This window comes from Chelon labrosus, assembly GCF_963514085.1.
Source record: "Chelon labrosus genome assembly, chromosome: 23".
Classification (NCBI taxonomy): domain Eukaryota; kingdom Metazoa; phylum Chordata; class Actinopteri; order Mugiliformes; family Mugilidae; genus Chelon; species Chelon labrosus.
Genome location: NC_140356.1, coordinates 102,501 through 114,199, shown reverse-complemented (window position 1 = coordinate 114,199; position 11,699 = coordinate 102,501). Strand labels below are relative to the sequence as shown.

Genomic DNA, 11,699 nt, shown 5'->3' with positions numbered 1-11,699 from the left:
TTCTCAAATACTGGGGTCAGGTGGACTTTCAGTATTAGTGTCTTTATTGATGCATGAACGATAAACAAGCCTCCAGTCACTAGGTGGCAGCAGAGCTCAAACTAATCAACAGGCTGCCTGTTCAAAACAGTAGAAGAAGAACACAGGACGCGCATCGTCGACTTCCCTTCTCTAGTCCGATGCTCTAGTCACATGGGCGTCACACCCGTGGGGACTTTTTTAACAAGGTGATTTCATCCCCCTCACTTTTTCCTGAGGTATTAAACCGTTTTTTTCGCTCTGGCCCTGGCAGCGTACCAGCGTACTGAAATGGAGCGCACTCCAGTCCCCCAGACATGAAAACCCATTGGTGAAGTTAGATTGATTGACAGCCATCCAGCCAATCACAGCCATTTGACCAAACCCACTAGTCCCGGCCTTCACGGGAAAATAAACTGTTACATGCTAATGGGGCGTTCTATTTGTCCACCGAACTCGTTTTCTGAGTCGTTTTCCCGAGTTACGAACCGGAAGTTGCAAATAGAACGCCCCCGAGGTCGTATATACAAGTCGTCAACTCGTCGAAGCTCAGAGGACCCCGAGTTCAGTTTCCAAGATGGCTACCACGAGCGTCACACGTAGTAAACATTGTGGTTTTCTACTATTTTAAGCACGTTTGTCTTTGTTGTAACCAAATGTAGAAGTCGTGCACATAGCAGTGTATACGGTTACCCAATAGGCATGTCGCTACAGCTAAATACCGCTTAATAAGTTATTTTGTAGCTTGTGCAGTTTAAATTGGCTAGAGACGCTCCATGTTGCTATGACAACAATGCCGAGTCTTGAGCGGAAAGCGGAGCAGTAGCCTATCGTTAACGTTAATCAAAACGGAATATTCAGATATCGAACTGTGTAATATGTAATGGACATGTGAAATCCGCCGTGGTTGCACTGTAAACGAGATAAACACTACACGAAGCTGCCTGCCCGCTGTCACTCGCTGCTGCAGACGTCGAACAGAGCAGAGGTATGATGAAACGGTAATTTAACAAGTTAATAATGTCGAATTTCTCGCCCGATGACAGCTGGGATAGGCTCCAGCAGACCCCCGTGACGTTTAACAGGACTAAACGGGTATAGAAGATGATGAATAATGTCGAATTTTCTCTGTAAATAACTAAACTATGTCTTGCTTTGTGGCATATCAGCTAATATTAAGCAAGCCAGGTGACAAACAAAGTTAATGCAAGCCCAGTAAAGTTAATGGTAACTGGGAAGAGGCAGCAGAAGATTGACTTTTCTTTTTCAAGTCAAGTTGTCATGTAAGTGGTTATGTGACAGGAGGGAAACAGAAAGCTAGCTGTCAATCCATAAATGCACTAATTCAATACTAGTAGGCCTACATATTCTTGCATTAATGCCATCTAGGTGTTCATTTATGTAACTTAAAGCTGTTTGTTGGAGCTTAAAACTTAACAGTTCAGTGAAGAAAATCCCCTACATCAACTCATCCCTGTTACTCAAAAACTAGAAAATATAAATGAAGACAATGAAACGCAATAAAACTACTAAAATCTTAAATGGTAAGAGGAATAAAATAATAATAATATAGAGTATGATGAAGGTTAGGATGAAAGATTAGTTAAAACAGGTTAGAACAACAAAATATATGTGAAATAATAAAAAGCAGATAAAAGAACAACAAAAGAAACAAATGTTTCCTCATCAAAATCAAGGCTGTAGAGGTTTGTTCTAAGTTCTAACATAAAACATTTCAACTCTTCCATGTTCAGGAATATTAACATTGAGTTTTTTATGTAGGATGAGGAAGGGAAGTCCAGGAGTCAGGACAAAGGAGAGCACGGAGAAGATGAGGGAGAGAACAGGAGAGAAGTTGGAGAGAACATAAGAGAAGAAGAAGGGGAGAACATCAGAGGAGAGGGAGGGAACACAGTGTTCTTGCCCCTCACACTTCTTTAATAAAACATAAATTAATTGCTTAATACCATGGTATGTGACTGCTTGTGAATATATATCTTGGGTTAAAGAGCATTGTGCTATAATGTACATTTTGAATGTAATATTATTTGCATATCCTCATGAAGAAAATCAAGAAATGCATTGCATTAGTTTTGGAGACTGAAACAACGGCCAACACACACTTTTAAAATTGCTGCTTCACTCCTGTCTAGTTATGTCCGGTCCAATCATGTCACGTCTTTTACCTCTTGTCATCCGTGGAGGTTAAAAAGTAACGAGCCTGTTTTTCCAATGTAAGGAGGAGAAAGTAGAGATGTTTGTGTACAAATGTAGGGAGTAAAAGTAAAAAGTTGTCAGAAAATGAACTACTCAAGTACAGATACCAGAAAAATCTACTTAAGTACAGTAACGAAGTATTTGTACTTCGTTACTTCCCACCTCTAGTAAATGCCCACGAACTACGACAACTTTGATTGGATGCAGTTACGCAACAAGTTAACTCGGTTCACCTTTCGGAAAGAAAGCAGTTAACAGTGGCTTCTCCTCATTCTGCCCTATTTCTTTTCCTTTCTGCTCTTTTTTTTTCTGGTACCCCGATTTGTGTTTTTTGGGCGGCATTATGACTGTTGGTCTCCAGGTCATTCAGTCTGCACGCACTGACGTACTTGTCGCCGGCCGCTGTCTATGGGCGGACTAAACCATTTTGCGTCTCCAAGAGGGGGCCCCCAGAATGTCCAATATGTTGGAAGGGCTGTGACACAAAGTTCATTCTCTCAGTTGATGTTATCAATATATTTGAAATACATTATAATACCAATTAATTGGAGAACCCAATTCATTCAATTCATTTTTATGGGCCCTCTCCCGACTCGGGCCCTGCAGTCAGGTCCCCTTGACTCCCACCACCACGCCCATGCTCACTGCTGTTTGGAGGCACAAGGGAGACCTCCACAAAATTAAGCATGTGGTTTTAATCATGTGGTCTTTCTGGTTGTGTGCATATTAGAAATGTGTAATGTTTTAAATGTTGTGATGTGTAATAAACAGTAGGTATTATTTTTTTTTGCGTTTGAATGTATTCATGCGGGTTGTGGGGGCGCAGGGAACGGCATTAACGACAGTTTTGAACATACCGAACTGACGCGTCCCGTCCACGTCATTTCCGCCGCACGGTAGTATAATTTTTTTTTTTTTCAAAGATGGCGTCAGCTCTGTTAACGGATGAGGAGCTTTTCTCAGAATTAAAGCGCTTCGGTTTCACCCCAGGGCCCGTTACCGAAAACACTCGCCCGGTGTATCTGAAGAAACTGAAGAAGTTTCGCGAAGAGCAACAGCAGCGAGGGGCAAGACCGAGCAAAATCCGTAGCGGGTCAGTAGTCTGCACCGCTGGTGGTGGTAGCACGACAGCATCTAGGCCAGTCAGCCATGACGTCACGCATCTGAGCTCTAACAGGAGACCGGGCCGGAAGTCTTGCGTCCTCGGCTTCAGCTCCGACGAGTCTGATGTTGAAACTCCAGTGAAAGGTAAGGCCCTCGATCACCGCGGTAAAGCGAACCGAAGCCCCTGTTTGCATCGGCAACCGAAGATAAGGCCGTATACAGCACTGAATGTGGGCAGGAAGAGTCAGTTTGATGCTGGAACTACATTGAATATCAACTCTTCCACGGGTGCGGACGGACAGAGAAGTGTCTCAGTCGGTTGGGAAGTTAGTGCGAGATCCAGGCCCGACGCAAAAGGCAGGCATGATGACGAAGCGGGGGACGAGAGCGATTGTGAGGAGGAATCGGAGAAGAACTCTCACTGTTTAAATGGCCGAGGGGCTTCTCACCCTGACAATCTCACTGGGGATTATTCAGACTCGGAGGAAGAGGGCGCTGGGGGGCATGGCGTCGGAAAGCGGGATGGGTTGGATCCTCGACGTGGCCGCTCGGTAGTAGCATTCTCTTCCCACGCCGTCGATCGAGGCTCCCAGACGGGAGGGAAGAACAGTGAGATTTACCCGCATAGGAGTCTAAACATGGTGGGAAGCCGAGCTGAAGACGATGACGAAGGCGATATAAAGAGAGGGGACTTGGACCTATCAGGAGGCATGATGAGCCATAGGTTTCCTAGGAAGCCCATCTACGTGTCCTTTTCAGGGAGCCATGGAGTTAAGGCCGGTAAGAACAACCATGTTGACGGCAAAGATGGAACGCCCAGAAGCAACAGTACTAATAGGTTCAGCACTGGTTTGAGACCCCGCTTTTCCAACTGCAACAGCCTGTCCCAGAGGTACAGGGGCAACCACGGTCTCCATACTCCTGCCCCCAACCATTCATTTAACCACACAGTGTTAAAGAATACACTGACGGTCCCTGAGGATGACCTCCTCCAGCAGTTCAAAAGGGAAGAGCTACCATCACCTGGTAGCTTTAGCGCTCACTACCTGTCCATGTTCCTGCTCACTACAGCCTGTCTCTTCTTTTTGCTACTGGGCCTCATGTACCTTAGGATGAGGGGCTCCGGATCATCGGAGGTGGATGGCGTAGGTAAGTGTCTTTAATAAGCTAAACTTGGATTTATATGTTTAGATACTATGCGCCAGCCAATAACATTGCTACACATTGCTCAAATGCAAACCAAAAAGATTAGCAGTATTAAGACTACTGGCAAGTCTGTTATTCCTAAGAACAAGACACATAAAACTGAACACGCAAACATAATGGTGAGCCAAATCCAGAAGTGCTACTGATATGAAAACGCATACAAACTGGCAACACATAAAAATACAATGCAAATGTCTATACTGCAGGTGCTCTGGGGCAGTTTTCTAATAGTGCACTAAGTTTGGATTAGAAGCAACATTACAGAAGGAAGGGCTGTAAAAGGGAGGACTGTAAGAGGGAACTTGTCCGAGAGTTGCTAGTATGTCACTTTTCAAATAATACCAAAAGAAAAATCTGCAGCTGTTTGTAAGGACAGATCACATAATTGATCCAATTCTAGTCCATCCCTAGCGTTCTGGTATTGTTCTTGCAATGACATTTGTCTAATTTAATTTGTGCACTGTGTTTTCTCTTCAGCTATCTGTTTATAAAAATACATCAGACTAGTACATCCAGGAACTTTGGCTTGCAACAGACCACCGTCCAAAGACAAATGACACTTGGATGTGATATTGACATACAAAACAACTCCAGTACAAGACAGTTCATCCCATCTCTATTACAACTTGTCCTGTAGAGCATACCTGTCAATCTCAAGGCCCGTGAGACAATAAAATCTGGCCCGGAAGATGATATTTTATCTATCAGAAGTGGCCCACAGGTATTTTGCGTGTTCAACATTGACACTACAAATTCCAGAATGCATTGCAACAGTTGAACTTTTGGCATTAGGCAGGTACCATGGTACATAGACTGTCTATGGGCAGGTACGTCAATCAGCTCTCTCTCTCCCAACTTTATTGATAAACTCTCAATGTTATGGTTGCGTCGGCAACCGTTCAGCATATCGGTAGAGTACAGCAGCGCTGAGTTATGAAGCGACCTGCATCAGTCCATACGGTTGACCCATAAAAGGTCAAGCCACAAGCATTAGAGCACTAAATACTAAAATTCACTTCATTAGCGGTGTCACTGTGAAACACGGAAGGAGGAGGCTGTCTGAAGCCGTGTAGGGACCATTGACTGACAAGGTAGAGCGAACTAGTTAACTCACAAATGAGTCAAATTTGAAACGGCTCGCTGAAGGCCACATTTCCGCCCTCGGACCATTCATAACAAACTGACGGCATAGCTTTCTATCAGATTTTCAGTGCTAGCAGACATGCCACACACCCTACTAAATGTATATATGTATTTATTTTCATCCCCTGATTTATTCCCCTTCATTCAGTATGTTGATTTTGTGAGGAAAAAACAGTTTTATTTGTCAGTGGAAATGAGAATGCAATAGAGGGTAGCGCACAAAAAAGACCACAGATGTGTCTTTTTATTGGAAATGTATTCTCATTACTTGTTTAATCAGTGAGCTTGGTTTTATTCTAAATTATTTATTATGGATGGGAAAACGTTACATTCATATTTCTGTATGAATGATTTCTGACAATACATCTGAAATTGATTGGGTGGTGCTTTTCAGTACAGATGGATTATGGCCCAAAACAGATTTGGGCTATTTGGCCATATGTGTATGATATCTGTCTAGATATTTCTGGACTTGACCTGGGGAGGAAAATTTCCGATTTGCATTTTTGTACTTTAAAGTATTATTCCTTTATAGATCGTTTTTTGTCAGATTGCGGTGCACACATTTTCCTTTTAAGTGACAAGGTGCGGACATTGAGTCTTGTGTTAAGATGTCAGAACTGCATCCACTCTTCAGACCACAAATATTCTGTACTATTGGAAGAGACCAAGAGTTTGTGATTTGAATGTGTAGTGTGTTTGCTTTACAGTGTATTTCTAATTAATGTGTATGTTTTTCTTCTATATCTCTTTCAACTTTGTTTTAGTTAGGAGCCACCCCTTTGGCAGTGAGTTTGACTCTTCTTATGTAAGTAGATACCTCCTCATACTCCGCCTTTAACTCTGTGTACAATGTTTTTGTTTTATATGCAGAGAACATGATGTGTGGTGTGTAATTTAACACTGAAATTTATTACGAGCCTGATGAATGTGAAGAATGAACACAGAAGAAGTTATGCCATGTGATTAAATATAAAAGCATTGTTCACCCCCCTTATATCAAAATGCTACACTAAAGACCTGTGTTGTACATTACCCTTAACACAACATGGTATTAATATTTTTTGCTATTTATTAAATACAAATTAGTAAATTCACAAAATATTGATATTTAAATATACTGAACAGATTCCAGTTGGAATTCATATAATGTTCATCTCTCTGTAGTTCTGTCACATCTCAACACAGTGAGATGTCTTCTCTCTGGCTTATAGTGTCACTTGTCAATTTTCAGAATTGAACACTGTCCTCTTAAAGTTAGTCATAACTTTAAATTTAGCAGCTTATAAGCGTAATAATTTTGAATTATACCCTGTGTCACATGACTGTTTCCCCATCCGTGTTGTTTTTTCCTCCAGGTTTTGACCAACTCTCTTAAAGTAATTTTAAATATCCATGCTCTAAAAAATCAAGGACAAAACATCGGAAATAACTGCACATGCTCAGTGCATATGCTACGTGAGTTTTGCGTGCTGTTTTCTCCATCAGATTAAATTCGGTTAAGAGCAGGTTTGCGGCTGGTGGGAGAAAGTACAGCGTTGTTTGAAACGTGTAAAATTAGTTTTTTGAATTAGACCCTGGCGACCCATGGGACATTGTATGGGAAACCCTGGTCACATATTTAATTTGGTTGCATTGGTGTGTTGACTAATTTTGTCATTCTTTGCAGGAGAAGGCAGAGAGGGATGTGATCCTAGAGCTTTTGCTCAATCTTCATGACCACTTGGCCCACATTGCTGGTAGCTATTGACTCTGCACGACACTGCATGGCCACAGACTAACAATGTAGACTCTGTCGTTAGTGTGACATTATGACAACAGTCATTGTTCTGTAATTACCCTGTATGTCTGTGAAGGTTCTCAGTCATCCAGGTCATGATATATCCAACAAAGCTTCAAAAAAGGCAACTGGACTTGTAGAGTTTTGGAGAAGACATTTCACCACTCATCCGAGTAGCTTCTTCGGTTCTAGGGGACTGATGGGAAGTCTTTAGGTTTAGTAATGTGGTGTACGCTGTTCAGTGCATTGAGGAGTGTACAGATTTATACATTGGAGAAACCAAACAACCCATCCACAAACGCATGTACCAGCACAGGAGATCCAGCTCATCAGGAAACGATTCAGCGGTCCACCTACACCTGAAGGACAAAGGACACTCCTTTGAAGATAACAACGTCCAAATCTTAGCCAGAGAAGACCGATGGTTTGAAAGAGGAGTAAAGGAAGCCATCTATGTCAGACTGGAAAAACCTTCACTAAACAGAGGAGGTGGACTGAGGTTTAATCTGCCATCTATTTACAATACAGTTTTAACTTCTGTCCCCAAGACGTTTCAATCTCATTCACACCTTGACAGTGGAGCCTCTGACGGATAAGAGTCGTTAGAGAACCATTCATAGGGAAGAGGAGGGGGACAAAACAGTGGAAATTAGCCGCACCAGTTTCTGGTTATTAGCATAACAAGCAAGTTTTTTCAGGAGTTTTTTCCTATTTAAACCTCAGACTTCCCACCAGTCCCCTAGAACTGAAGAAGCTACTTGGATGAGTGGTGAAACGTCTTCTCCAAAACTCTACAAGTCCAGTTGCCTTTTTTGAACCTTCGTTGGATGTAATTACCCTGCTAAAACGCTAGTCTGGGAGTTGTCAGCTGTGTTGAGTTTAGCTGCCTGTTCTATTCAATGATGATGGGAACTGAGTGCTTTATGTTGAAGCTGTTAATAGCGGCTCATAAGGAGGGGCCCATCTGCTGAAGGCTCTCTGGGTAGAGACAGAAAAGAAGAGAGAAGAGGTGGAGAAAAGATAAAATAAACATACATCTGTCATAGATTCATACATTAGACCAAAGCGTACATGTATATTCTGATGGTGACACAAATACAACATATAGTTGATCATGTTACATGAGAGTTTGATAAAGAATATAAATAAAGCTGTTAGTGACAGCAGTTATTCTATCACATGTGAGTTAGCTACTATAATTATTGAATATAAGTAGGCTGAAGACATTGTAGGCAGGTTGGATTGTGCATTCAGGTAGGAGTGGAAAACTGCAGGCCATGAAGACTGGGCAGGCTGAGACCAGAACTACAGATGTAGTATGGAGCTCCACTGGTCATAAGCACACAACACCAGGCCAGAGGCAGTCACAAGAAGATGGAGAAGGAATTGAGGGGAGGGGCAGAGAGGGACACACAGCAGTTAACATGCTATACAGTAGTACCAGAGAACTGTATGAGTAGTAATCAAGAAGAAATTATTAGACAATAAATTATAGGACAGGTTCTCTGTGCCAGAGAAAAGAAATCGGAGAATAGGAGCTCGGTGTGAGAGAAGAGAGTAGAGGACATGTGCTCACTGCATTGTCACCCAGCTGCTTAGGTCTGTTGCAGGATAAGCCGGGCATACACTGTGCGATTGTCGGCTCATTTTGAGACGATTTGCCACTCGTGCGACTATTTTGAATCGGGCCGAATTTAGGCTCAAACGTGCAGTATACGTTGGGTAACGAGGGGAGATTAACACCTCACTACGACCTCCCGATCACAAATCGTGTGCTCGCAAGAAAATCAAACTTGTTTGAAATCCTGGTCGCTCCTCGTGAAGGTATCGCACAGTAGAAGCAGTGCCACGAGCCGATTTGCCTCAACCTCTCGCACAGAGCATGTGCGATCACTGAAGTTACGTCAAAACAACTTCGATGTGCGTCTCCCACTTCCGGGTTCCTCTTCTTCTTCTACTTTGTTTTGCCGTTGCAGTTCCGGATACAAAAGTCCGGCGTGTGGTATATGGACGTACAGTGTGAGCAGTCAAGTCACATCAAAGCATCAGGCTGTATAGTGTGAGAACATGATTCATAGGCTGTGAACTTCTGAACTCATATTTAAAAATGTATCACGATATAAGCGTTTCATATGAGTCAATATTGATAGTTATTAATTAGTTTTTTTAACCTATTCTAAATCAGGAGAAAAAAAGGCTGAATTTATACCTTTATTTTACACGTAACCTTTAACCTTTATATAGAGGTCAACACAACTAACAGTCAAATAGATAAACATACTGGTCAATGTGCAAATGTAGGCATTGAATAAATGCTTAATCCATTTTTGTAAATAAAAAATGTGTGTACACGTGAGGTATAGAACTAACATCTTTGACCGGCTTGACTACATGTCGGAGTTTGTCGCAAAGTGCTTTGCTGACAACATCTCCTTTTCCGCAGATTCCTTGCACATTGTGTAAAGCTTAAGAATAGCTGTCTTGGAAAAGTGCTTTTGGCCTGGTAGAATGTGATGGGAGTCAAGCACGTGAATAAGATTCTTGTACCCAGACTTCACAACTGTGCTGACCAGGAGCGTGTCCTTCGCTAAATGATACGGCACTGCATCCGTTATTTCTTATATATCGCATTGATGTTTTGTCGTATAGCACTGCTGCCGGGTACCTCTTCATGGTGGTCTGTTGCAGCTTGTGTGTTGTTACACTTGTACCGGCAGATGTCGATAGTTGTGGCTCTTTGAGGCTGCTGTACTCCAGTGGATGAGAGCGGCTGAGGTGATAAAATAAATCTGTTATGTTGCCAGATTTGGCAGGGACAACAACCTTGCAAAGTTTGCAGACAGCATCGGTCTGACTCTTGTCTGACTTAAAATAGTAAGTCAAATATTGCCAAACTGGTGACGCGACCTTTCCTTTTTTATCTACAATTTCCTCTCGTGCTGTTACACTCATATTCTCCTTTCACTCCACACCGTTCTTTTTTGTTATTGCTGTTGTTGATGCCACCAACCTGGTTTAGCTGGAGCATGATAGGTCTAGAGCAGGGATGGGCAACTGGCGGCCTGTGGGCCGTCTCAAAGTGGCCCTCAGATTAATTTTTGAAAATTACCGCTACAACACTTTGCACAAAGCTAAATACGAGAAGTATACTGAAGCTGCAAGGGCTGCTATCATAGCGGACCTCAAATCAAAAGTACGCAAACAGCGACTTTTTACCAGTGCCCACTGCTGGTAGTGGTGAGGTAGAGTGGGTATACAGGGGAAATGTTGAACTCTTTCTTAGTAAAAATGCACAAATTAATTAAAAAATAAAATCACAGTAAGCGGTTATTTTTTGTTTGCTTCAATAATAAATATATATATATATATATACACACACACACACACACACACAAACATATTTAAAATGGCAGTTTTATCATATCTGGTTATGTGGCCCTCAGGTAGTGTCGATGAAAAATCGTGGCCCCCTCCATCATTTAGGTTGCCCATCCCTGATCTAGAGGCTAAAGCCCTTCCTCTACCTACACCCCCCAGAAAAACGGTTTTGGTTCAGGGTTTTCTCCCTATTTTTCTCTTAACTATTCCTGGCAAAGCATCACAAAAGGGAAAACCTGTTTTTTGGTGATAGTCAAAGTATCTAAAATGAATAGTTCTGATTATGTTAAATTATCATTGTTTCACATGACAACCTATTAAAGATATATCCAAAAATGTGATATTACAGTTTGTATTACATCTATCTATCTATCTATCTATCTATCTATCTATCTATCTGTGAGTGCTAAACCCGAGATTATAACATGCGAAGATGTTGATACAGATGGTTAGCAGTACTGTGCTCTTTTTGTCAGTGATGGTTTAATATTGTGATTATAGGCCAGCATGACTGTGGAGACCAGCAGCATCCAAATAGGAGTGTGTCCATTGATGAGGCCTCTGCATATTTAGTGGTACGTACACACGTTCACATCAGTCAGATGTCTTTCTCTTCCTGTGTGCATATGTAAACAGTACATGAAATACACACTTTGTCACATCTCTGCATGTACTCTGTATTGCCAAAAGTATTCACTCGCCCATCCAAATAACTGAATTCAGGTGTTTCAATCAATTCAGTGGCCACAGATGTATAAAATCAAGCACCTAGCCCTGCAGACTGTTTCTACAAATATTTGTGAAAGAATGGGACACTCTCAGGAGCTCAGTGAATGCCAGCGTGGGACTGTGA

At 42.1% G+C, this 11,699-nt stretch overlaps 1 protein-coding gene across 3 annotated transcripts in view; it reads left to right on the top strand.

Annotated features, from left to right (window-relative positions):
- The first annotated feature begins 80 nt into the window (after positions 1 to 80).
- The window catches only part of lemd3 (LEM domain containing 3), a 34,388-nt gene continuing 22,769 nt past the window's right edge, over positions 81 to 11,699 (top strand). Inside the window, exons 1-5 of one of the 3 annotated variants that reach the window (XM_084573407.1) lie at positions 81 to 1,006; positions 1,801 to 4,488; positions 6,456 to 6,496; positions 7,358 to 7,427; positions 11,348 to 11,421. In XM_084573407.1, the coding sequence (XP_084429533.1) occupies positions 3,159 to 4,488; positions 6,456 to 6,496; positions 7,358 to 7,427; positions 11,348 to 11,421 (1,515 nt within the window). In that variant the 5' untranslated portion in view covers positions 81 to 1,006; positions 1,801 to 3,158. Of the gene's footprint in view, positions 1,020 to 1,184; positions 4,489 to 6,455; positions 6,497 to 7,357; positions 7,428 to 11,347; positions 11,422 to 11,699 lie in introns of those variants that run through there. The other 2 variants (XM_084573406.1, XM_084573405.1) reach the window with 2 other exon arrangements.